Source organism: Gossypium arboreum, chromosome 8 (assembly GCF_025698485.1).
Source record: "Gossypium arboreum isolate Shixiya-1 chromosome 8, ASM2569848v2, whole genome shotgun sequence".
NCBI lineage: Eukaryota > Viridiplantae > Streptophyta > Magnoliopsida > Malvales > Malvaceae > Gossypium > Gossypium arboreum.
Genome location: NC_069077.1, coordinates 427,062 through 453,598, shown reverse-complemented (window position 1 = coordinate 453,598; position 26,537 = coordinate 427,062). Strand labels below are relative to the sequence as shown.

The 26,537-nt window shown below is 31.5% G+C and overlaps 4 protein-coding genes across 6 annotated transcripts; 1 reads left to right on the top strand and 3 right to left on the bottom strand.

Annotated features, from left to right (window-relative positions):
* Positions 1 to 7,669: 7,669 nt before the first annotated feature.
* LOC108468948 (GATA transcription factor 12-like) lies at positions 7,670 to 9,698 on the top strand. The gene is made up of 2 exons (XM_017769817.2): positions 7,670 to 8,201; positions 8,683 to 9,698. Exons 1-2 carry the CDS (start codon positions 7,896 to 7,898, stop codon positions 9,469 to 9,471), a joined length of 1,095 nt encoding a protein of 364 aa, XP_017625306.1. The 5' UTR covers positions 7,670 to 7,895; the 3' UTR covers positions 9,472 to 9,698.
* A 4,552-nt stretch (positions 9,699 to 14,250) lies between these two features.
* LOC108469120 (protein NONRESPONDING TO OXYLIPINS 2, mitochondrial-like) lies at positions 14,251 to 16,641 on the bottom strand. 3 transcript variants are annotated; one of them, XR_008269576.1, is made up of 4 exons: positions 16,332 to 16,641; positions 16,068 to 16,231; positions 15,189 to 15,568; positions 14,331 to 14,557 (listed from the first exon to the last, which is right to left on the bottom strand). XR_008269576.1 is itself a non-coding variant. In XM_017770008.2 (3 exons), the coding sequence occupies exons 1-2, from the start codon at positions 16,463 to 16,465 to the stop codon at positions 16,081 to 16,083; spliced, it is 285 nt and encodes a 94-aa protein (XP_017625497.1). In that variant the 5' UTR covers positions 16,466 to 16,641; the 3' UTR covers positions 14,251 to 14,557; positions 16,068 to 16,080. The 3 variants fall into 3 exon arrangements, 2 of the variants coding, with proteins under 2 accessions (XP_017625497.1, XP_017625500.1); XM_017770008.2 differs by lacking the exon at positions 15,189 to 15,568 and having other exon boundaries at positions 14,251 to 14,557; XM_017770011.2 differs by lacking the exon at positions 15,189 to 15,568 and having other exon boundaries at positions 14,251 to 14,557; positions 16,113 to 16,231.
* A 1,084-nt stretch (positions 16,642 to 17,725) lies between these two features.
* LOC108469925 (protein unc-13 homolog) lies at positions 17,726 to 22,835 on the bottom strand. The gene is made up of 5 exons (XM_017771049.2): positions 22,116 to 22,835; positions 20,871 to 21,734; positions 20,171 to 20,626; positions 19,290 to 19,479; positions 17,726 to 19,197 (listed from the first exon to the last, which is right to left on the bottom strand). The coding sequence occupies exons 1-5, from the start codon at positions 22,650 to 22,652 to the stop codon at positions 18,263 to 18,265; spliced, it is 2,982 nt and encodes a 993-aa protein (XP_017626538.1). The 5' UTR covers positions 22,653 to 22,835; the 3' UTR covers positions 17,726 to 18,262.
* A 1,078-nt stretch (positions 22,836 to 23,913) lies between these two features.
* LOC108468347 (ankyrin repeat-containing protein BDA1-like) lies at positions 23,914 to 26,230 on the bottom strand. Its single transcript, XM_017769237.2, has 3 exons — positions 25,628 to 26,230; positions 24,812 to 25,541; positions 23,914 to 23,966 (listed from the first exon to the last, which is right to left on the bottom strand). Exons 1-3 carry the CDS (start codon positions 26,222 to 26,224, stop codon positions 23,914 to 23,916), a joined length of 1,380 nt encoding a protein of 459 aa, XP_017624726.2. The 5' UTR covers positions 26,225 to 26,230.
* Positions 26,231 to 26,537: the final 307 nt, after the last annotated feature.

The following is a 26,537-nucleotide window of genomic DNA, read 5'->3' as shown; positions in this document are numbered from 1 at the left end:
TAAGAAAATGTGGATATAAAGTAGATAGTCATTTCATGAAAAAAAGTGATATGAGTTAGGTCGTTTCTTTAACCCACAATAATTGCTTTTAAAAACAATAGTTGATTATGTACTCATTTATGCTTTGATTAATGAGATTTATTTGTTCTGAAAAATCTCATTAATGCCGGGTTTTGTTCAATTATGTCCCGCACATGACACCCAAACTGCAACATTAACCTAAAATCTATATTATAAAAATAAATACAATAAACAATATATTAAAATATTTTTTTGAAAATATGTTATTTTATCGTATCTGTTTTATATATATATATATACATTGCTTAGAACTATTCATAATTTTTTCTCAACCTTTAAATAGAAGGATAATACGTTTCAACACACTTTCACTTACACTGGTTCCAATTAAGGCAAGACTCAATCGACTATATTATTTAGATTATAATTGTACCTAAAATAAGTATATGGCTTTTTTTTCAATATATATATGGTTTGTATTGGTGATGAACAATGGGCTTTTTACTAATGGGTGTGCTTTGGGCAACTAGGAATAAGAAAATATGGGCTAGGAACGGTAAGTGTGCTATATGAAAGGCTTAAAAGTTGTTTGGGTAAACTATATTAGTAGTAACTCGATTATTAGTAATTTTTTTATTATTTAATTATGAAAAGTTATAAAATAGTTACTTAATTGTTAATAAATTTTATTTTTAGTTACTTAACTATGAAAAGTTACAAAATGATCATCAAACTATTCAATTTTGTAGTTTTTGGTAACCAGATAAACATCATATTAATTTAGTATTTTTTAGTAACCAAACTCGATCACTATGATTTAAGATGATTCATTTGCTTTTGGAGAAAACAATCATGGATGACTTAAGTAAGAAATGCCAATGCCCAACTCCATCTAAGCTGCCATAAAGTTTTGTCCTAACTGTTGTTTAAAGATTTGCCCAACTCCATCTAATCTGCCATAAATTAAGCCAAATCAAGAGGTTAAATCCTAATTTTTAACATAATAGGACTATAACTTTACTATTTTTCAGTGTTTAAGAATTTTTATATTAAATAATCACATTGTATTATGATTAGATCTAAAGTCAAATCAAATAAAAACTCTCCTAATATTATTTTCTTAATTCAAGGAAATGGATAAGGGTAGTCCGTAGTCTTGCTCACCCCAAAAAAATGGTAAATATCCTTTTAATCCTTTGATTATAAAATATAAGTTAACATAATGGTAAAATTATATTTTATCTCTATCTTTGATCCTCTTAAAACAATTTTTTAGATTCATCTTTATCTTCATCCATAAAATTCAAACCCAAAACAAATAATTAAAAACCTATAATAATTTTGATTATTGGCCCAAAATGAATATGTTTCTCATCCCTTCCACTCTTCCAATTATTAGCCCAAACCAATGGACAAATCTTATGGGTTCATTGGCTGCCATATTGATTATAGAAGGTAGTAGAAAACAGATAGAAACAATGTGATAAAAGGAAAAAAAAAAAAGTGCTGCAAACATATCTACATGTCGGCTCAGAAGGATGAAATTGAACTGAAAAACACACCATTTTTAAAATCCCAACATGGCCAAGAATATGCCATTCCTTCTTACATATGCAAACTCTTTAACTTAATCACTAAGGATAAACACTTGCTTGGTTGGCATTGTGCTAACATGTCTTTCTTCTTCTTTTTCTCACCTTCTTTTGCCCTGGAGAAAAAAGATTTAAAAAAGCAAAACAAAGAGGAATGGGCTTATGATTGAAGCTTCCATGCCCATATTTGATATTTAACCCTTATACTTAACGGTAACATTAAAGAGATATGATCTTGACTCTTTAAAATGGTATAATTTCTTTATATTTAGATTTGAGATTTAAACCCCATATTCAGGGCAACGTTCGAGAGTGAAAGTTCTAACCCCTCAAAATATGTATAACTTCTGTATAATCTCTTTAAAAACTATAAGATTATAAATTAGTATAATGGTAAACCTGCATTTTGGTCATTAAAATATTTATAATTTAATTTTGCCCTACATGAATTTTTTTTTTTACTTTGCCCCTACTTGTACTTTAAATCGACGAGTCTTGATTTCTGTATTTTATAATATCATTAATTAGTTTAAATACTTAATATTATTAATTGCTTTATTAAAATGTTAATGTGGGTTTTGTTTAATAAAAAAAACATCCTTTCAACATAAAAAAAAATCCACGATAAAATGATGAGTTCATAAAGACAAGTAGGCGTTCTAAGTAGAATGGTTAATTGTGTTAATTATCTAAACTAATGATGTTATAAAGAGTAGAACGGTCAAATTATGACAATAACATACATGGATCAAATCATAAATTTAAAAACAATCGGGACACCGAAACTATAATTTGACAATTAGATACACACAAGTAAAATGGGCCTAAGACACACAAACACAAGTGAGCATTTAGCAACCAACTATAATTTCCCAAAGCAAAAGGCGAAGAACGTCCGCTCCCACGTGAGTTGTCTCTAAAGGGGGATTCTGAACACGTGCGTATTCAACCACTCACGTTCCCATCCGGCACGTGCTATCACGTTATAGTAAAATCATTTAAAATAAATAAATAAAAAAAGTAATGCAAGGTTTACTACAATTAGTGTTATCATTTGGTCTAAACCATCCCATGAGAAAAGGCAAATTGACCGTACGTATTTTATTTTATTTATTTTTAAGAATATAACCACAAATTTAATACCATGTTGGAATCATTATATAAACATTTAATTGCAATTTTATTTTTAATTTAAATCTTAATTTCTTTTTATAAAATTGTTAGGTTGGTTTACGTATAATCATGTCGTATTTATGATATGAATTATATTCACCAAAGTATTCACATGGGTGGCTGACACCACCGACTCCCTCCCTCTATCACGTGAAATTTTGGACCCTACACATGCAACACCCATTTTTACAATTCAAAATATAAATAAATGACAAATTATGCTTATCCTCATTCAATTTTAAAAAATTATAAAATAATTATTAAATTATTTAAAAAATTTTATTTAAGTTATTGAGCTGTTAAAATTGTTATTTTATGTCACTACTTGCACCAATCAAAACCTCTCATTCCTCTTCTCTTTTACAGTTTTTTTTATAAAACAGCTTTAAATGTCATGAATCCGTGAGCTAAAATTTAAATAGCTTTTTTTTTTCCCAATCTTCATCACTAACTGTAAGATTGACTTGAATCTAAGTTATATTCTACTCATCGATGGATTCAAATCGACCATACTTGTCATTGACTTGTCGCTTAGAGATCGCTAGCAAAACTTTTAAAAAAACTTAATAGCTCAATGATTTAAATAAAAACTTTCAAATAATTAAATTATTTAAATGAAAACTTTTGAATAATTCAATGATCATTTTGTAAATTCTGAAGTTGAATGACCAAACGTAAACTTACTAATAATTTAATAGCCTTGACTTTAATTTATCTTAAATTAAAAAAATTTCAAAGTGAGTGAAAAAAGAAAAAAAAGGTCTGGTAAATGAAACCTCCACGCCAAGCAACGCCCTCTCTTTTACAGAATTTTCTTTTAATTCAAGCAAATAAAAAAAGTTAATTGCAAAAGAAAAAGATATAATAAAATTAAAAATAAGGTAATTGCAAAAGAAAAAGATATAATAAAATTAAAAATAAGTAGAAATCTGTTTGTATTATTATTTAAATATATTTATTTTAATCTAAGATTTATTTAAATATAATTGAGTTACATCTTTCAATATTATTTTTTATTTATAAAATTAGATTCGAGACCATATTATGAAATTCATTACCTTTCAAGCTAATAAAATTGAAATATTTATATAAATTTTATATATTATATTTATTTAAATATGTATAATTAAATTAAAATTTAAATTTAAATATATACACTTAAAATTATAATCAAAGTTTTATTTATATAATTACATAAATCAAAATTAATATATTGAATCATACAATTTTAAGATTTGTCCTCAAAAATAATAATACTGGCATAGGGATTGGTGTATTCAGCAGGGCCCACTTTACTATCAGTCATCCACTTCTCTACCTGCCACGTGGACGTTTAGCTAGCGTCCAAACTGGTGCAATGCAATTTAGTTGAGTGTAAGATTGTTGTAAATTAAAAAAATACAATGTTTTTAGTACTTTCTTTTCTAATTGAACTTTAAATTTGAGGTAAAAATTTAAATTATTTCAGTTTATTGCAATTAAATTAAAATTCAGTTTGATTTTTATATTTAATTATAAATTTAATTGTTTTATATTTGAGTTTGAATATAAAATTTTAAATATAATTTCGAAATATATTAAAAAGTTTAATCAAGCTTGCAAATTACTCGGGTGAAGCATATGACATGTGAATTTGGATAGCTTGATAGCCGAAGTTGCTACAAATAAGTTAAAAATCAATGATTTATGTTTGATTGATTATGATATGTTATTTATTATATATGTATAAATTTCTTTGCTTGCATAAATTACCTATAATTATCACTAGTCATGTCATAAAATAATTTGCAAATACCAAATCGGTAAATTTTTTGATGCAGTTGTGATGTCCCTAGACAGTTTGCTTAACTAGATTAGAGACATACAAATGGTCGGACAATAATGGTGGCGTTTTAGTTTGGTGGCGAGTAATGGCTTTTTGGATCTCACGTTACTCTTTACATTGTGGTGTTATTAGTTACTTCGCGATTGAAATATTATTAAGCAAGCGGCTTATACTGACATGTCTAAGTAGAGTGACGTTATGATATACATGAGACTCTTTAAATTAGATAAAGTGATCTGTGTTTAAGGCCCATTTGATTGTCAACAAATATTCAAAAATTATATCCAGTAAATACATGTTTAACAACTCATTAAGTATTTTCTAACGTAAAATTTTTACAATACTTCTAAATAAATCTTTTGCGAAATGTTTGGGTAACTATATATATAAAATAACCATATTGCTTAATAACAAAATCCTAGGCATCCAATTCATCAAGTTGAGCTGTAATTATCGTGGTTGTTAATGGTATATTTAAAGTAAAGAAATAAAATAGGAAATACGAGAGAGGGAGTTAAGAAAATAAAAGAAAAATAATTAAAAATTATAAGCGCAAATCCCCAGAGAAAAAAATAAAGCAAAGAAATCGGAGGAGTGAAGAATTGTTAATTATTAAACCTGCTGGATCAGTTGCTAAGGGGTTGAATTTGATTAATTAAGATTAATTTTAATATTATCTATTAATGATTCATTTCTAATGCAGTAAATCATTGTTAATTGATTCAATTACCGTTTTGGCCCCATTTCTCAATTTGACTCGAAGCAATGAAGTAAATGATTATGTGCGGTACTTTGTATGATGCTTGTTATACACGTGGGTGATCATCACCACCTTCTTTACGTGCACGTGCGGTTTAGATTTTTTTATCAGACTAAACAACAAATCAGGGACCATCAAATCCATCCCTTGTTGGTTTTAGATCTATGATCTGTCTTTTTTTTAACTAATCTTGTCTTAACTTTTCTTTTCTTTTTTGAATTTTAATCACATAATTATTGGTTATAATGTAAGGCAGCTATGAAGAGAATTTATATTTAAATTTTAAAATGATATTTGTAGAGAATGATTTCAGCCCATCTTAAAATCTAAAATTAAATTATGTCATAATCTTTTGAAAATTATAAAATTTACATTAATACAATAACGGAAATATCCTTTTAATTCACTCAAAATTTAAGATTCAAATTTGACCTTAAAAAATGTATATAATTTCACCCCTAATGGTATGTATGAGTTTTATCCTAAATTATTCAAAATTTAAATTTATCATATTTTAAGTCAACATATTTTGCCTTTTAAGATGAATTTTGTAGTAATATAAATTTGGTTTAAAAAGTACTATACTTGATTTATGATAGTTAGGTGAGATAGCAATGGTCTCTCTTACCTTAACTAGTGGTTGAGAGTTCGATTCTTGCCTTAAGCATGGAGCAACTTTAAAACTCGTAACTAACATCTATCCTTTAATGAACTTATAAAACGTAATAAATTAATTATTGTATTACCTCTGGTAGAGAAAAAAAAAACTACCCTTGAATGCACTTGATATAAACAAATATGTGTAATAAATTATATCAATAAAAATATGTGTAATAAATTCCCTACAAAACTTTGACTTTATCCTCACCATTTTCCATGTTTTGATTTTTTAATATTTACTTATTTTTTATTTTAATAATATAATCAAGATATTTAATATATATATATATATATATATATATATAATCAAAGATATTTTAGATTTTACTTTGTCTTAATTTTCTCATAGAAATGATTTACAAAATGAAGGAAAAAAGAGAGCACAAAATACCCCAAAAGAACAAGGGTACTAAAGTAACTTCCAACTAGAATTTCCTACAACCCAATTAAAAGCTTTTTTAAATAAATAAATCTAGTCACAATTAATATTATTTAAATAATTATAATCCTTGCACTAAAATAAATCTAAAAATAACTCATACATGATGACTGATAAGTTATTCATTTCTACATTTAAAAGCTTGTTTATTTGTTTCTTTTAAATTTCATTGCTTTTACTTTTCTCCAAAATATTAGCTTTACTTTCTCAAAAGATGAAGATTATTAAAAAATATTTTTAAACATTCTAGATGATGTAGAGAAAAGTTAAATTAAATTAAAATTAAATTATTTTTATTTAATTTTATAAATTTATGAACTATCATATAAAAATATATACCCAAAAAATTATGAATATTAAATTATGTAACACTCATTGTATAATTAAAAAATTATATAGAATATTTAACAATGCTTCAACTGCACTCAAAGGTTTAAATTGCTTTTAATATATTTTTTAATAAATTGCTTTCAATTTAACCACTTACCTCTTTTAAAGTTGCAGTTTAAGCGATTTAATTAAAAAATTATTAAATTTTGTAAGAAATACATACCCTTATAATATTTTTTATTACTTTCTTAATTAAATTAGTATCCGATTAACTTGTGACACTAATCCAGTTAAAAACTTATAAGTAGAAAGCATGAACATAAATTATCGATATATTATAACTCAATTAAGTCTAATTATGACTTTAGTTATTAAATTATCCGAATTTTAAGATTTAATTCTTTTACGTACACTTCACACAATTTGATCATTTAAAAAAATATATATGTTATTAGTCAATTAAAATCAATAACATTGTTAGTTGTTGCCATTAAAATGATTGTGTGAATTTTTTTTACAATTTTTCGATCATGTAATCAATTCCATTTAAAAATTGAATCAACCATGTTCAATCCCTAATAAGATTTAGGTATGAATCGAATGTTGGACTTTGTTTTTTATTTTTTATTTTTGTAAAAAATTCATGTCATTACTTTCTCGACAGCTACTAAAATTTGAACCACTACTAGTATTATAAGAGTAGATGATCAAATTACGACAAATTAGAACAGGGAGATCGAATCTCAGATTTAAGAAAAAGGGGACTAAAATAGAAATTAGACAAAAATGTTTTTATAGTAAGGAAATAAAAACCAAAGTTAAAATTGCCAAAATTATCCTTGTAGTTTTATCACCCTGGTCAAAATCCTCCATTTTAGCTGTCGGCCTGTCCCCTTCAAACGCAAATAAAACCTCTCTTTCTCTCACTCTCTCTCTTTCTCAAAAACCACAACTCCCTCACACTTTTTTTTTCCTGTCACTATAGTCTCTCCTTTAACGCCAACAAGAAGAAAAAAAAAAGAAAAAAAGAAAACCTACATTCAAAATAAAATTTCATAATTTTTAAAATTGAAAAAAATATATAGAAAAAAAATTATGGAAACGCCAGATTTCTTTCAAGGAACCGCTTACTGTTCTCAATTGACGCCGGAAAAACCGGCGGCCGGGGGTGACCATTTCATCGTGGAGGACTTGCTCGATTTTTCCAACGAGGATGCCGTTATTACTGATGTCGCTAATTTCAACTCCTCCGTTGCCGGTCATTCTACGGATTCGTCAACCGTTACGGCTGTCGAGAGTTGCAATTCGTCGTCGTTTTCTGGTCCAGAAACGAATTTAGGTGGTGGTATTGGTTGCAGGAGCTTCACCGACGGTCAGTTCGCTGGTGATCTTTGTGTGCCGGTAATTAAAATTTTTTCCTATACATGCAATGGTGTGATACTGATAGGTTATTTTTTGTGGTCAAATTTTAAAGGAAGTCCTTACACTAATTTTTTTTCGCGGAGTTAGTTTTTCTTATAATTTGATTTTTCCTAATTTTTGTTAAAAATTTTCGTTAATTTTATTAAATAATGTTAAAAGAAAGCTTGATGTGATATAGGTTGAGTCTTTTGGAAAGAAAAAGCTATATTTATGATTTGATTTGATAGAATTAATGGAAAACAATTATTTTCAATTTTGACAAATAAAAGTTAAAAAGTAATCAGATAATAGAGGGATTAATTATGAAATGTATAGCATAGGACCTTTAATAGAACTTAACCTTATTTGTTTCTTAATCATTTTCCCGGCAACCAAACGAAGGTTAAAAGAGTTTCTTTATCATAAAAAGAGTTCAAAATTCAAATTGTTTATAACTGTTGTTCATCTTTGTTGAAAACAGTACGACGATTTAGCTGAGCTGGAATGGCTGTCGAATTTCGCCGAGGAATCATTTTCAAGTGAGGACCTGCAAAAGCTCCAACTGATATCCGGTATGAAAACCCTACCCAACGTATCATCGGAGCCACGAGGGTTGCAACCTGAACTCCCTAACCAAATCGAAAACGCCATCGACGGCGGCGGAGGCGACAACAACCATGTTTTCCATCCAGACATGACGGTTCCCGCCAAAGCAAGGAGCAAACGTTCCCGTGCAGCGCCGTGCAATTGGGCGTCACGCCTCCTCGTTCTCAGTCCAACGGTTTCATCCCCCGAACCGGATATAATCGTCCCTGTTCAACCACTTCCCTCGAACCAACCGGGAAAAAAACCCGTCAAAACGACGTCGTCATCGTCGAAGAAGAAAGACGGTGGAGAAACGAGCTCGGATGGGCGGAAATGCCTGCATTGTGCTACGGATAAGACGCCGCAGTGGCGGACTGGACCCATGGGTCCGAAAACACTTTGCAACGCTTGTGGTGTGAGGTATAAATCGGGTCGTCTTGTACCCGAATACCGACCCGCCGCTAGCCCGACATTTGTGCTCACTAAGCATTCAAATTCTCACCGAAAGGTCCTCGAGCTTCGACGACAGAAGGAAATGGTAAGAGCCCAACAACATCATCAGCAACAATTCATGCATCATCATCATCATCATCACCATCATCAAAACATGGTTTTTGATGTATCTAACGGTAATGATTACTTGATTCACCAACCTGTGGGTCCTGATTTCAGGCAGCTGATCTAGTGCATTCTAGAGTAGGGAAACTTTAATGAGAGCTCTTTAAATTTTTTTTCCCAACCAGAGTTTAATTTAGCTAATGAATTCATTAGTGAATTCCAGTTTATAATATTCCTAACTATTTTTTTTCTTAGACTATTTAATGTTCCTTAGTTGTTTTTTTTCTTTGCCAATTTTGGCAAATTCTTGAAGCTTCGAAACCCAATCTTCTTAATTCAGGTAAATTACTAAAATTTTGTTTATATTTTTCTTTATTCTTGGATTATGATTTTTTTTTTACTAATCAATAATAATATTAAAACACCGGCTGAGTCAAAAAAACTTGATGCATGCTTTTCTTTTTTTATAACTGTTACATCTTATGAGTCTGCATCGTATCCCTCCAGTCTCACCAGTTAGCACCCTGGATTAAGAAGGATCATTTCGCAAGTTAAAAACACATGACGGTCCAAGACCTCAAAAGCTTTAGTCATCAAGATCCACCTTTACATGAATTGAGTATTTGTGATTCAAACGTTGTATATATCTATTGTTTTGACATGACAACTTATACCTTACAATAACAAGACATTATTATATAGACAAAACATAGTACATTAAGAATAATAAGAGATTTCTTTTTAAATATTAAGGATATCGATGTAAAAGATAAGCCACACTTTTTTTCCCTCCCTTGAATATTCTCAACTCCTCAACTGTTCAAATGAACCGTCACAAATCACGGTAACTTTTTCCTTATATCAATAATAACATATTTTTATTAGTAGTTCAAATTAAGAACTTGAAAGAGGAAATCCATGTTTTCTTCAAGACTTAAATAATTCTTGATATATATATCAATCTTGGTAATATTAAAAGTTGATGTAACGCTTTAATGGCAACCATCCAAGTGTGTGTTCATAGCAAAAATAATATATACAATAAAGCCGTAATACATAAAATATCCATGTTTGTAGACATACGTATTTGTCACTTTATCACCCCCATAATTAGTTAAGGGTTTAATGCCCCTTGCCACCCCTTTCAATCCTAAAAAAAAATGTTTCAACTTCGAGTTGAAGCAAAAAGGGTTTTGAGGATTGATTCTAAAACAAATTTCTTATTTAACTATTTAAAAATGATAAAAGGAATTATTTAAATTTAATTACAAATATATAAATTATTTATATATATATATTTATTTTAAAGTCGAATCAAATCATTTTATTTTAGCATTGAAAATATAAATTTAAACCGTTAGATTCTAATGGGTCTAAAACTTATATTATTATTCAAAATAACATTGATTTTTTAATATTAATATTATAAATTAAATTTAAAGGAAAATAAAGTCCAAGTAAACTGGATTATAAGTCTAAAAGCTTTGATATAAATTAAATATATAAAATGAAATGGAGTGGTGGGTTGATGAACATATTATAATGTATTTATTTTGCATGAATTTCCACAATTCACATGAATATATTATTATTGTTAAATTCCAGTATCCACCGGCCCCCACCGACGTGAGGTAAAATGGAAAGGTTTTTGAAGATAACGTTTGTATTATTATTATTAAAAAGGGTAAGGTATAGGATTATATTATAAGGTCAAAACTTTAAAAAAATATAAATAAAAGTTGATGTTTTTAAGGTAAAATGTTGAAAGTATTAATGCACCAATTTTTAGTTTATTGAAGTGATGGAAAATTATTACTTAACTGAATTTGTTATCATTGAGACTGTCGAAACTTCATCGTTACAGCTTTTTTTACTTACAATATTACAGAGAATGTTACTGTACTTTGTTGATTTTAGGTTACTTTTTTTAACCTAATTTTCAGCCTTTTTTACTTTAATCCTTCTCTTGTTTTTCTTTCACGACAAAAGCCTTTCGAGTATTATTTATTATTTAAAATGATAAATCCTTTAATAAATTGATATTATCTTTATTCGAAATTTTATATTTTAACTTTGTAGAGAGCTTAAATGCTTGAGATATTAAATTTAACAAAGTGGAAATGTCTCGTTGGGTGCCTAAACAGGTGAACCATGCATGACAAACGGATACCGATTAAGGAAATGTAAGCAACTATGCTAAATTCTAATCCCTAAGCCTAATTAAAAAAAAAAATTCATATTTTCTTAGTACGTGATCGTGTGCCATGCATGGTTTAATCTTTTCCAACGCCTAATGAGACGCTTCTATTCCATTGAACTTGTTGCTTTAGGCGCTCGTGCTCTTCACAAGGTCAAGAAATAAAACTTCGACCAAGAACAATGCCATACATATTAAGGGTTTCATCGGTTGCAGACCAACAATACTTCAAAGACTTTCTCTTGAAAGAGTGGGCCTCCCTCAACAATACCTTTCTAGTGAATATATTCGGTAAAAACATTTTTGTGGTTCATTTCAATTCGATATTGAGTAATTTGATCATTCTCAAAAAGATTAGAGTAATTTAATCATTACTAATTTTGAAAATGAGCAACTAAGGATAATTATTCAAGGCATCTATGTTTTCTATCAATTATACAAAATTTAATTGGTATAATAATAAATTTAACATTCAGTGCTTATATATTTTATGTAAATATTGATAGAATGTATAAATGTTGCAAGCTAAATTTATTATTAAACTAATAAAATATGTACAATTGATGAAAAATATTAATATTATAATTAATTATTTTAATTACTCAATTTAATTTTTTAAAGAAAATCAATTTACTCAATATGAAAATATAAAAGGACGAAGATTGTTTACTAAAACAGAATGTGATCCCGTAGAATAGAAGTGATGTTATACTAAAAAGGAGGAGTTGTTAATAAATTTAGTGTGAAAAAGAAGCAAAGTTTGCGGTGATCACGTGCCTCTCTTCTATCATGCATGCAACAGGGTCAGTATCATGAACTCCTTATATTAAATGAATAGAAGTGATCTTCTACTCAATTTGGTTACTATTTTTTTATATGATTTCTCTTTCATTTATTGTATAAATTCATGCACATCAAAGTATTAAGAAGTCTTTACATTAAAAATTGGATTAGATTTTGCCTCTTTATTAAAAAATTAGATAAATTAATTTTTATATATTAAATTAATCAGTAAATTAATTTTTCTGCTAAAATTTCATTTATTTTTATTGTTAAAAAATCGATCCTATATATCAATATGAGATATACGTAGCACCCACGTCTAACTACCTAATTATTTTATCACCCAGGCCAATTTTAATAGTATAAATTGATTAAAATTTTAGCATAAAAACGATTTTACTGTTTGATCTAACATATTAAAAGTATTAATTTACTTATTTTTTAAGTGAAAATAATAAAATATAATCCAAATATTAATATAAAACTTTCATAATACTTTTACTCATAAATGGACTATATTCAAATATAATAGTCATATTATATTTTAATAAGAGACATCATGATTCATTGTCGGTCAATAAATGATATATAATTTCATATATACATATCATTTAATTAATAATCATTAGAAATAGTGAGATGATATATGTGGGGATTAAATAATGGTGGTTGAAAATATGGGCTTCCATGTTCATTTGTAAAGAAGCTGTCCCCTTCCATTAATCAATGGCTTGGGGATTTGGGGCAGATATTGAACTTTTCTCATTTGCCCCTCCATTGAACCAAGTTTGGTATAATAAAAGAAAATCGATAATAAATTCAAATCCCAATATTATTATAATCTCGATTTCCTTGTAATTATCATTTTCCTGAAAGCTTAGGGCTATGGAAGAATACAAATACATGAAATACGAATAGCCTTGGCCCTAATTGCAAAGAAAATCCAAATTTCTTCTATTTGCGATGAAGGTAGTAGTTTGAACATGCATGAAAATACATGGTAGTTTATACGAATACGCCTATATGCAGATATTACAAAATAAGAACCCAAAAAAAAAAAAAAAAAGTACAAGGCAGTCCTCACATGCTAATGTTTTGTTAGTTAAGGGTGGAGACATGGGCATCATAGCCAAGGTAACTATCAAAGAAATGGACACACCATATTCATATCTACATATCATCCCTTTCTTTACAAATATAAAAATATACTAAGTCAAAATAACATGCTTTTCTATGATTAAAAAACTGAGGAAGCTTTTATACTAGGAGTCTGATTATATTTTGTTTTCTCTACTCAAAAAATGGATAAATTAGTCCATGTACATTATATCAAAGAGCAAACATGTTCTTCTATTAAAAATTTGCCCATGTACATTAGCATAAGGTACATGTAGCATGCACGTATAACTATCTAATTATTCTATTAGCCATGTCAGTTTTTAACAGTATAAATGAATGAAATTTTTAACAGAAATAATTTGTTTGCTCTTTGTTGTAACGTACAATGGCTAATTTGCCTATTTTTTGAATAAATGGGGCAAAATACAATCTGACTCCTAGTACAGGGATCTCCATGATACTTTTATCGATTTTCTACACAACTTTAAGTTTCTCCTACCAAGTCTTTATCTTATATTCATAAGGACATGGATGTGAAAGTAGGATCCTCCAATATATGAAAAATTTCAAAAAGTAAGCCATTCTAGAAGACATAATTAGCTCTCACCCAAGTCTAGGACGTCTTACGGTTTGATGCGGGATTGAAGAACATATCTCCTATAAAAAGTAAAAAAAGAAACATGAATGATATAATGGACATGAGCTACTTGGATATGATGCTAAGGATTGTTACAATATGAATTTCTCTTAAACAAAAAGACTTGGTTAAGGGATTGATATCGATAAATTCGTTCAATCCACCATAACTTTAAGCCAAGCCCGAAGTCGAGCGAATGGCAAAGCGGTTTATTCTTCAAAGTAACAAGGTCAAAGTGTTGCAGCACATATAGAATCCATGGAGTAAGCTTGATATCTAGAGAGAATTTTCTATAATTGGGAGAATCACAAGGACATTGAAAATTCATTTCAATATGATATGAAATGGCACACTTGTCAAATAAACTAAATCTCCAAATGGACACACATAAAAGAAGGAAAAAACAACTACCCTCTTGCATCATGCATCATTTCCTTCGACTTCTGATACGTTATCGAGGCACACTGAGATCTAGTTCTGTTCAAGTTGAGAGAAAGAAGAACCTTTATAAATTAGCATTAGCAAGTGCCACAAGAAAGAAACTAAACATATGGTTCAATGAATCACTAAAAATATTACAGTAAATTACACTAGTAGTCACTCAGCTATTAGTAAATTTCTTTTCATTAAATTTTGCCATTTTTGATCACTAGCGGGCTAATGATGACAGTTTTTTAAAATTTACATAATAACAGTTAGCAACTTTAATCCTCAACATTTATAAATTATATCAATTGAGTCTTGATTTAAAAAAAATTAACCTTCAACATTTACACATTGTATAAGTTTTTTTTTTTCAATGACACAATGTATAAACATTGAGAGTTAAAATTATTATTATGCCAATTTTAAAAGCTACCATGATTAGCCAGCTGGTGACCAAGAAAGACGGAATTGAATAATTGTGTAATCATTCTATAACTTTTCATAGTTGGGTGACCAAAAAAAATATTTACTAATAGCTGGGTGATCATTTTGTAACTTATCATAATTGATTGACGAAAAAAGAAAGTTACTAATAGTTGGGACTACTAGTGTAGTTTATCCAAAATATTAACTCTTTAAAGACGATCACTCTGGTACGGGAGAAAAAACAGTATTTACTAACATATTTCAAAGCATGGTCAATACTCAATATTGAGCTAAGCTGCTGCCATCGAATACCATGAAACAATGAACAAATACCACTGGCAAAATTACTTGAACGTTGGCCTTCGATTGCATTTCATGAAAATGCAGACCACTAAACTGCAGATATCAAACAAGTTCGAATGATCCTAATGGCCTTACATTCCTTACTATAGATGATCTCTTGCAACCAAAACACGGCTATCCATTTATACGAGTCCAAGTACATTGACATGTACATAACTATACACGAATCATAATGTACATTCAGTTATTCATTTCAATAGGAGAAACCTACAGAGTCTTGCACCCCACTGTTCCATTAAAATCAATTGACAATAAGGATAGAAAAGGGCCATGCTGAAAAGAAAAGAAAAACCAAATGTTACAGAAGCTGAATCTAAATCAAAATAGAGTCATGGACTTATTATGATAATATTCGTATTATATGAGGATCCTAGTAGGGGTATAGCATACACAGAAAGTCAACATAGGTAGAGTTTGCATTTCCAATCATATTAATATAGCTGAATTTAATAGACTTCAAATTTGACTAACAGAAGAAGAACTATCAATCATTCTTTTCAATGCTTAATTGTTTTCTTACTTAATTCAGAATAACCCTTTATGTAGTTCAGTATTCTCTTGGTTTATGTTCAAGAAAGCTAAAACTTACATATTAAGAGCTATAGGTTTTTTTTTTAAAGGAAACCAACAAAGAACATATAAGTGTTCAGAAATTGATAGCTGTAGACTGATAAGTGACTGGAAATGAATATTATGGTTATGAGATAAGACTAACATAAACAAAATAGCGTTGGCATTGTCAATTAATTATGGAGTTTAAAAAAGTACAAACATTGTGGAGATTATCAAACTCCTGGATTTGCACTGCAAAGCATACCCTGAGACAACGACCTGGAGCTCATTGAATCAGTTCCTAGGCACGACGTGAGCCGGGCTGAAGACACTGCTGAGTGAAGTGGCAGCAGAGATTGAAGACAACCCAATCGAGAAACAGACCTGAAAAATTTTAGTAGCACAATAAAATGGTGAATTTGAATGAAACCCAAATTTGAAAAAAAAAAAAAAGAAATGGAAAATAGAAAACTACAGAGCTTGCCTTGAAAATGTGGGAGAAGAAGAGCGAGCATGAAGGAGAGGAGAGGCGAGACTGGGTTTAAGGGTTGGCTTGTTAATGGCAGATTTGAGGATAGAAAATGTTGGGTTTGAGATAGATCTAAAGCGCGACGCCATTTTTGAGAAGCAAAGCAAGAGTTTGAATGCTGGGCGATTGGATTTTTAAGGGAAAAAAGAAAGGAGAGAGTTCAAAGGGCTTTTGCGGGTTTTTAGATTTTCTCTTTTTGGAGGGAAGGGAAAAATATCGAAGAGGTATTAAGTCAAGCTGGAGCAGCTAAATTTTAGCTTTAGTATTACTTGGATAGTTAGAATGACACACATGTTTTATTAAGTTTTTCATTTTAAATATTTTTATAGTATTAAATTATATTATTGCGATTAATATATATTATTGACCCTAAACATAATTATCGAACTGAGTTCAAATTTAAATGTATACAAACTTAATCGAGCTCAAGTATAAAAATTAATAAATCAACTTAATCTGTTCAAGTAACTCAATTATATCTCACATTAAATTTAAACTTAAAAAAATATTTGATCAAATTCATGCCAAATATCAAACTTCAAATTTTAAATTCAGCTTGAGATTGCTAACATTCAAGCTCATTGAACCCATATTAGTTGAATTGAATAGTCTTCAATTATAAAAGTTAGACCGATTCAAATTATTTCGTAAATTTTTTAAAAAGAGTACATAGTAATGTTATTGGTGAGAAATTTGATTGTTATGCATTTTAAACGAAACACGTAGTTGTATGTTCACGTAATAATTGTATGTTTACGATAAATCTATACAAACTCGTAATTCTCTGCAAGACTTTTGCTATAATATTATATGGTAAATCGTGGATAATTTATTTGACCATAGTGTTTAAAAACTTGGGAACAATGGCGCCATTGGACTTGTGAAAAATAGGTTCATTGAAGCTGAGTTAAAGTGGCTCTTCTCTGGGATGTGCTATCCTAGACCAATGAATCTCTCAACAATATATAACCTGTGTCTGAACTTCAGCGAATCCACCGGCCAAGTTGTAACAGCTGAACCAGGTGGCCCTTGTGTGGCTGGATGGTCTGCCTGAGCTGGACCTTCCGGTTAAAAGGCTTTGAGAGACCTGTGGAGTGCTCAAAGAGGACAATACCAACTTGTGACAAAAGCTGCCGGGGGCAAACCTGCTTATAAGTCATTTTGTTCACTCGGAGGAAAAAAACCCCACAAATGAATAGCATCGTTCAAAGGCAATCTATGTAAAACATTGGAATAAAAGGTCCAAATGCAGTTTTGTCCATACAGTCAGAATCCGTAATTGAATGCGGATGAGCTTGGAAGAGCTGCAAAATGGCATGCTAAGTTCACATACAAACAAGAGCAAGAAATAAGAAATATGTACATTCTTTTGCAATAAATAAAAGCCTGTATTATGATACATACCAAGACCTGGTAATATAATTATATATGGCAAAAGACAGTGGCTAAAAGCAATTCATCAATAAAAAAAGAAGAAGAAGCAAAATGACACGCAATGACAGATAAATGAAATAATGAACAAAAGAATCTCATAAGGCAAACAAATTCTCCTAATCCCTCTAGAGAATAGACAAAATTAGATCTCAAACAGTTATATGTTTCATAGTAATGAATGGAATCCACCAACCTATGCTCATAGGCAAGCCATTGAGAGTCTCTTCGGACTCTGAAGCATAGTAAAGAGCAGTTGGATTTCACCCGAATATTACCACTGTATGCTATACATGATTAACGCCACGTCTTTAGGCCCTTGCAGTCAACTGGCAATGACATGCTACACATCTTGTCTAGGCCATCTCACAATATATATATAATCACATGAACATTGCAAGCTCAAATTTTCCATAGGATGCAGCCTTGGTTCGCTATACACCGAACCCAGGTTATTACAGTTTCTTAGGTAGATTGTAAGTCTTCTTAAGGAACCTTGAAGCTGCCTCATCATTCCGGTAACACAACACCCGCAGGAGCGTATTTGGTTCAGTAGGATTCCACTGTCCTGATGTTGGAGGTAGTGGAAGCCTAGACCTTGCGGAGGAGCCATATGCCTCCAAGGTCACACGTTTGAACCGCTCAATTAGGCTTTCTGTATCGGTTCTGAATAGGGGAAGGACATCTCTCACTGTAGCTGAAAACTTATCTATGAGGTCAGCAGGCAAACCATCACCATTGGCCCAAAACAGATCTTTAAGGGCTTTGAAATCATCCTCTATAATTTGAGAATCCTGACGAGAGAAAGCACGAGAAGGGCCTCCAGCAAGTAAAACCAGCAAGAATCCATCACAGGACGCTTTCATGATATCAGTTATAATCCTTGTACGAACTCTGTCATGCACGGTTTCTGAGATTACCAGTAAGTTCTGCTCCAGTTCTTGTAATAAAGGGTCGATCCTAGAAGATGAAGGCTCCCCTACATACAAACCATCCCATAAAACATGACTTAGGTCATGGAATACAATTCTGTAAGCTACTGCCTCAGACAGTTGCTGAACCCCTTCCACACAAGCAGCTGGTGTTAGCTCAAATCTTTTGCTCAAGCCATTTGAAAAATCTTCCAAATGAGCAGACTCACAGTTCCTTAAGTGGGTTACAATCCTCTTCTCTAAAACGTCCATCTCAGATCGGATGTGGTGCAGAGTATTTATACGAACACACAGCTGTGGTATCCCAAATGACTTATCTCCATTCATAGTTGCAACCTGGGAATTTCTTTTTTGAGTATTTTGTGACTTTTCTTTCTTCTTCCAGACACCTTGGAACTTTGATCCAATCTCACATCTGGTCAAAGCAGGCATTGTTGGGATATATGTATTGCGTGAAGCTGCAAGTCAGATTTAATGGACAGCAATGTTAGAAACTATAAAACCCCTAAACATCGTATTAAGATCATTAATGAGATTTGCAAGCAATTACCACATCCAGATTTTGCCTTGATCACATAATACTGAAGACACTTGTCAAGGCCAACTATCACATCAGGTAGCAATGCAGGATGTGCTGGTATTGGAAGCTGGAAAAATGCATCTAAAGTCTCATCAATGATTCTCAAAGTTTCGACAGCAGAGAGTGCATATCCTTCTTGATTAGCTTGTGGATTCCAGACCTAACATAACGCAATATGTTGGTTAGCAGAAACAAAAAGAACAATAACAAGTTCCCATTCTAACAAAACTACAAATACCAATTCAGTGGATAACCATGTCAGTTGCATGAATGAACCAGCAACTTTCAAAAGGAACATAAACTACCTCTACACACGCAGTGAAGTGCTTCATATGATAACATAGAATTTGAAACTAAATGAATGAAATAATGCACCTATTGAGAAATCATCTCCTACTAACTTATGTAGGTTAGGGTTGTAAAGCACAGTGCTATTTCTTTAATTAAAATTAAAAAGGAAACTTCTTTAAATCTTATGCAAAGCAAACCACTAACAAGAGATGTTACTGTATTAGAGCTGATTTATATACTCTGCAGTCCTTCACAATACCTTTTTTTGTACTCTTATAGCCTTAGCATGTGATCCAAATGCTTAGAAAAAGTTAATTCTTAAACATAATTACTTCTTCACCTTTTTGGTTTCCTGTGTTACTCATTTGTAGTCAAGCCATGCAAGCCTAACAGAATTATCCATAAAGAGAGAAATCTATTATGACATGATTATTGCCAGTAAAGAGACTCCAAAAATATTTTCACAATGAATATATAGTTACACAATATAAAACTAAGTAGTTGTAGAACTTGGGTTTGAAAGATAAAATTTTCATCCAAAAAGAATAGCAAGTGCCTACCTCTTGTTGCAAATTCCTGTCAACCCATTCCTTAAGTCTGTCTAATCTAGTCTTGATCCACCCTTTAACAAGATTGGCAATTGCAGTTTCAGCTTCATAAGGAGGCATCTCTCGGATTATTGCCTTCCCACCATCATCACTGTCTACTGCATCCTCGACTGCAATCTGCACAAGATCTTTCTCCAGTTTATCTGCAGCTCTAAGTACTTGAACAGCATCAGGGGTTAACTCTGTGATGCCTGATATGAACTGTTTTATCTCATTAGCATAACAAGAATGAAGGGTGGCCACAGCCACACCTGCTGCCAAAGGATGCCAACCCTTCAGTATTGGACTGAAAACCTGCTTCTCATGAACTGCTAGCTCACCAACATCCTTAGCAAGGATTGCAAGGACGGGAAGAGGATTTGGCTGGTTTTTGGAAGCTCTCCTGCTTGAGTCTGCCTTCTCCATTCTCTATCCAACAACAAAACAATGTATATGCTTAGTCATGAAACCAAGTAAAACGGAGAACTGGGGGGGATAGAGAAAAAAAGAAAGAGAACACAAACACGTCATAATATTTGTTGCATTCAAAGTCTCATACATGTTAGGATCTTCTACATATGCAATGAAGATTCAGATACTAGACATGAGCCATTGGTGCTCAATTTTCCATCATTCTGAGTAAGGGGGCTAATAACAGATAGTAAAGACTTGCCTGAGCAAAAGCAGTGCGTAACGATGACCTGATGTAAGTGTCAATTCTATTTCGACCTACATCAACTTCTTTCCTCTTTCTGCGATACTCAGTGGACACATCCTCAACCAAAACCTTGGCCGCTGATACACCTAAAGAAACAATGCCCTGCATGGTATAGACATTTCCACTATCAAACGTGTCATGGTATGCAAGGAGTCTTTTCTCTGCCCAGCCCAATATTGAACTCAATGTAGAACTTAATATCTTGGAGTATTCTGGATCCCTGGTTGTCTTGGCATCTTTTGCTACCTCTGCTAGCTGACCATCAGCAGCATATAGCAAGTCCATTTCGACTTGCCCAGTGGAAACAAAACGGTGAAACAGAACCCATGCAAAGCAGAGATTATGCAGCATTTGATTAATCCCAAGGATCACCCACGTCTTCTTTATCTGTTCCATAAGCTCATCAACTTCCTCAACAATGGATGTTTCATCATTAATATCAAAACACGTCTCAAGAAGCATTTCATAGAGTCTAAGATTCAGTGGAATGCAATCAGCCCAGTGGCATGAATCAGAGAGAGAGCCATCAGATCTAGAGGCAAGAGACATTACAGCACTGCGAAGAACTTGCATTGACTCATTGTTCTTCCCAGTTTCTATTGGCCTATCTAGAGCTGCATGAATGATTTGCCGTAGCCTTTGTGATGCATTATTTGATTTATCCAGTGGCACACGAGGATGTAACAGTAACCCAGCCTCAAGAACCCTGAGGTTTCTTTTCTGCCATGCATCATATTCTTGTTGATCACTAAAATCTGATTGCTTAAGCTGCTGCAGTAGCTCCAATGGAAGAACCACTGATTCAATCCGCCTTCCAACCTGTGATATATAAAATTATAGTAGACCATTATCAATAAAGTCACCGTAACATCAAAACAAATACGATTTATGAACTTCATCAAAATTCTATTACACTAAATTTGATAATCTGGATGGATTTTACAATAACTTTGAAGAATTTACATTACTCATGATTGAATTCTAGAACTAAATTAGCTTGTAACTTAAATTATAATATAATCTACTTTTCAACATCGTTATCATCGGATCCTAGCTCATCAACTTTTATATTATTATACAATCTGAATTAACTTACTCACAAGTAGCAGTATCTGGATCAAATAAATTGCAATTAAAAATAAAGCAAAATTTCCAGATCAACCAAAATTTCAAGTAAACTAAATCTTAAATTGAGCTAACCAGACCACCGCCAATTCTCAAAAGCGCTCTTCTAACACGCGCATCAACGCTCTCAGGTACACGCATTTGAATCCTCATAAGCTCCCCTACAGTCGTAGGCCGCTTAGACTTTCCCTGGCCCGAGCCTGGAGCTGAACCGGGACTCTTCTTCGAGCCAGGAGATTTCAATCCTAAAGCCTTCTTCATCTTGCTAGCAGCTGCTGACGTAAGCGAGCGTTGCAACGCGGGGGAGCTAGGCGAGTGGTTGTGGTTTTGACCAGGCGAGTTCTGACTCGGCGAATCGGAAATGGAAGAGGCGGAAGTGGAGAGAGGCTTGGAAGCTGAGGTACGGCATACAGCGAGGAAGACGTCGTAAGCGGTGAGTCGAAGGTCGGAATCGGTGAGTTGAGAGGCGAGTTGTCCGAGTGGAGATTGGAGATCGGTGGGGGTAAGCTTGTTCGTCGGCATTGGTGGTGGTTTAGTTTGAAGTGGCGGTGGCGGGGGCGTTGACTCTCTCTTTGAGTGGCCGAGTGAAAGGTCTCTAAAGAGATGCGCCATTGTGTGTGACTCAGTGAGAGAACATGGAACTATTCGGACTTAAAACGGAAGATAAACAGAAAGATTAAAAATTGCAATATAATAGCTGTTTATCGACTTTTTAAAAAATTTAAATTCGAATTAATCGGTTATTAAATTAATAATATTCGATAATCATACCATGAACCCATGATTGAAATACCCATCTATATATCAATTTTTTTTATTTAAGGGAAAGTGAATGGACGAAGTATCTGTATTAAGCGAGATTGTATTTTGTCTTTTATTTAAAAAATTAATAAATTAATTTTTATATTAGATCAAAAAGTAAATTTATATTTCTGTTAAAAATTAGTCTTTATAGATAAACATGAGGTACATGCATGCATTATTTGATTATTCTATTAGACATGCTAGTTTATAACAATATAAATAGATGAAATTTTTAACAAAATGATTAATTTACTCATTGATCTAAGTATATATACTAATTTATTCATTTTAAATAAATGAGACAAAGCATTTTGTCTCTTAATGCGGAAGCTTCCTTATACTTTTACCTTTAATCGTATTAGCAATGTTGAGGTCATGAAATCTTAAAGATCTAGATTTGTGTAATAATTGATTTTAATTTTCTTTCAATTTTATTATCTCGTGACAAATCTTATGTAATATTAGTTAGTCGGATGACAAAACACATAAGACATGAAATTAGAAATTCACAAATATATAATTATACATCATGAATCTTAAAATTGAATTTTCAAAATCTAAGTATTTAATTTTGTCAATAATACCAAAATTTTGATTATGATTTTAAATGATTTTAATTGAATTAATTAACCATGTCACGTCAATTTCAATTTCTTCTTTCGATATAAATCAACTTCGTTACCTTTATATATGAAAATACTACGTTTATTTTTTCAGTTGAAATGGATAGCTCTTAAGTGATTACAATATTATTCAAAATAAATATATCAATGTAGACTTAATACTATCATCTAATAATATTCTATTACAGTATTATGTTTTAATCTTGATAATCTAATAACAAGCGTTAAATCAATTTAGATCTAAAATATATATTTTACTTATTAATAAGTACTAATCTATTAAATTAATTATCAAATTATTGCTTAAGATTTATTAAATTAGATTTTTTAAAAAATTTATCACATAGTTAAATGAGGATATTGTAATATTTTATGATTGTATATGACATTTGATTTTGAAGGAGAGGGCGTTATCAAAAAAGGAAAAGAAAAGAAATGGGAGATATTTATATAAGAAGAAGTGGATTGTGGATGGTTGATTGGTGGGGTCCAGGCGCACCTGTAAGCAGTGTAATACACAGCAACAAACAGCCTAGAATTTGTTTATTTGTAATTAAATTTAATGATTGAGAGTTGAGAGTGCCAGAATATGTTGCAAGAATTAATATTATTTGCGAAAACAAATTCCATCCTATTTTCATTATAATGTTGAATTTGTTTGTTTTAAATTGTAGTGAATAAGATAATAGCCAAAAGGGATGCGAAACTGTGATAAGGATAGTAATGCTTTATGTGCCGACATGAAGAAGACCAACATGTTTTCTTTCATGAAACGACAACGTATCACATGCATGTGCCCAATGAGCCTACATTGGGCTTTTAAGTAGATTAATTGGCCTGTTCAGTTACTATACCCAAGGTTATTTAACTTAAAAAATTTATAAAATGATTGTTGAATTATTTGAGAGTTTTTATTTAAGTTACTGGACTGTTAAAATTGATATTATATGATATTTTTTTATTTGCACCGTCTACACCAATTGAAATTTCTCCTTCTTAGTCTCTTTTATAGTTCAATCGGTTTATACTAATAAATTTATTTATATACAAGGATAAATTAACAAATATTAAAAATAAATAAGTAAATTAATCAAATTTTCAAAGTTTCAATTGTTAATGAATTGCTAAATCGAAAATTTGACACGTATAATTTTAATCATGAATTGTTACACGAGTTGTCACATTAGTGTTTAATAAAATTTGGAGTTTTAAGATTAAAGTGATACAAAAATTAAGAGTAAAATGAGAAAAAAATAAAGGTTAAATTAATTATTATAAAAACATTAAAAAAGAAATCAATTACATAGTTGAATATAAACATGATTATGACAAGGTTGCCACTACGGAGAAGTCTATGTAATTGTCTGAATTCCTTGTAGTTTGGTGACATCCATAAGCGGATGACTCCGAAAAGTAGGGCAAAGGGGATAGCAGAGATTACATTGGCAAGAATATAATTAACGTCTACCCAAAACGACGAGGGTGATATTATTGTCATCGAGTAAAAGTAGGAGACACTTAGATAATAAAGCGGGATAAGGAGTAAACGAGGAACATTGGAGAGGAGAAAAACTGTTAGAAGAACCGGCAAGCTATATGCTATAAGATTATAAACCCAAAACCCATAATACATGTCGGGATTCATCACTGTTGTACCGCTTTTCCTTGTTTCTTCACCCAACAGGTGTTTGAATCTGGATTTATTGTAATTGTCGTCTAAGATTTGAAGAGTATTTGAGTTGGTGGTGGGGATACTGTTATTATCACCTTGCCAAACACCTCTCGGTGGGCTTAAAGATGATTGGTAAACTGCTGTTATAACTAGCGTCGCAACCACCAACGTTGCGTTGATCATGTCCCCCGATAACCCGTTTCTTGCACGAACCAACATTGTTAATCTTCTTTTATGCCAATGGGTTCCTTTCTTAATGTGTTTAATCTTGGTGGCGGTGGCGTCACTCATGTTCAAACCTTTTCTTTCGACCTTTTCTATGATTTCTCGACTTGTTAAACCATCTGAGTTCTTAGCTGTTACGTCTAAGTATTTCCCGACGTATAATAACATTTTTAGTGCCTGCGTAATTAATATATTATCACACACTATTAGATAAATATATCAATAGCTAGCGTAAATATATATACAAAAGGAAATTAGTATACCTGGTGTTGTTCCTTTATAGCTGCAATGTGTAACACAGTGTTGCCATCATCATCTCTCCAATTGATAACCTTCTTTTCCAATTCATTGGCTCCTCTACGACGATTACTTTGAAGCCATCCGGTTAAGAGATTAAAAGCTTCGATGTGATCGTTTTTCAAAGCAAGATGTAACGCAGTCTCGTCTCGAACTGTCACATCTTCAATGCATTCAGGACAAGCTTCGAGGAAGTGGAATAAAAGATTAGAGTTCCCCATTGTGGCTGCACAATGGAAAGGAGTCATTCCTTCCCTTCCTTTGACGCGAACCAGATCTTTATCGGTCTTCAAGAGTCGAAGCAGTAGCTTGGTGTGGCCGTTTCTGAAGGCCAAGTGCATGGGGCTAAACCCATCTTGGCTTAGCTTCCTAGCAAACGAAGGCTTCAAGTTCATCATCTCCATTGCCAACTTAATTTGGCCTTCAGTTGCAGCTATGTGAAGTGGAGTATGAATGAAAGGAATGTGGTCAATGCGCTCCAACATGTAGGGATCCTTTTGAATTAAAGCATAAAAGGCATCAATATTTCCTGTTGCAGCTGCTTCTCTCAAGCTATCATTCATGCTAATCTCCTTGACTTTTAAAATAACATACTACCAATGATCCTTATTTAAAACATTATAAAGTACGTCCTAATTGCTTGACTTTTAGGTAAAGAGTGATTTAAAGAATAGAATAAATTAAATATTAAGCAAGGAATAGAATAAATTACTCTTAGAAGTAAAAGTTGTTTTATTCATCGCCACAATTACTGTTCTATAGTGAGAAAGAGTAGAATAACACAGGTAATAGATTTTATTCTATTTTTATTTTTAGAAATTTATTTTTTATTTTTGAATTTAATAATATAAGTTGAATTGTTAACGCATGTGATTT

Excerpts from the sequence above, each read along its gene's own strand:
- LOC108468347 (XM_017769237.2), bottom strand. The coding sequence starts at position 26,224 with ATGAATGATAGCTTGAGAGAAGCAGCTGCAACAGGAAATATTGATGCC. Across the intron at positions 25,542-25,627 it reads CTATAAAGGAACAACACCAG|GCACTAAAAATGTTATTATA; the intron begins GTATACTAATTT and ends TTAATTACGCAG. Across the intron at positions 23,967-24,811 it reads ACAATTACATAGACTTCTCC|GTGCGCCTGGACCCCACCAA; the intron begins GTAGTGGCAACC and ends CACTGCTTACAG.
- LOC108469925 (XM_017771049.2), bottom strand. The coding sequence starts at position 22,652 with ATGGCGCATCTCTTTAGAGACCTTTCACTCGGCCACTCAAAGAGAGAG. Across the intron at positions 20,627-20,870 it reads TACGCACTGCTTTTGCTCAG|AGAATGGAGAAGGCAGACTC; the intron begins GCAAGTCTTTAC and ends GTTGTTGGATAG. Across the intron at positions 19,198-19,289 it reads CAAGGCAAAATCTGGATGTG|CTTCACGCAATACATATATC; the intron begins GTAATTGCTTGC and ends TCTGACTTGCAG.
- LOC108468948 (XM_017769817.2), top strand. The coding sequence starts at position 7,896 with ATGGAAACGCCAGATTTCTTTCAAGGAACCGCTTACTGTTCTCAATTG. Across the intron at positions 8,202-8,682 it reads CTGGTGATCTTTGTGTGCCG|TACGACGATTTAGCTGAGCT; the intron begins GTAATTAAAATT and ends TGTTGAAAACAG.
- LOC108469120 (XM_017770008.2), bottom strand. The coding sequence starts at position 16,465 with ATGGCGTCGCGCTTTAGATCTATCTCAAACCCAACATTTTCTATCCTC. Across the intron at positions 16,232-16,331 it reads TCTTCTCCCACATTTTCAAG|GTCTGTTTCTCGATTGGGTT; the intron begins GCAAGCTCTGTA and ends AAAATTTTTCAG.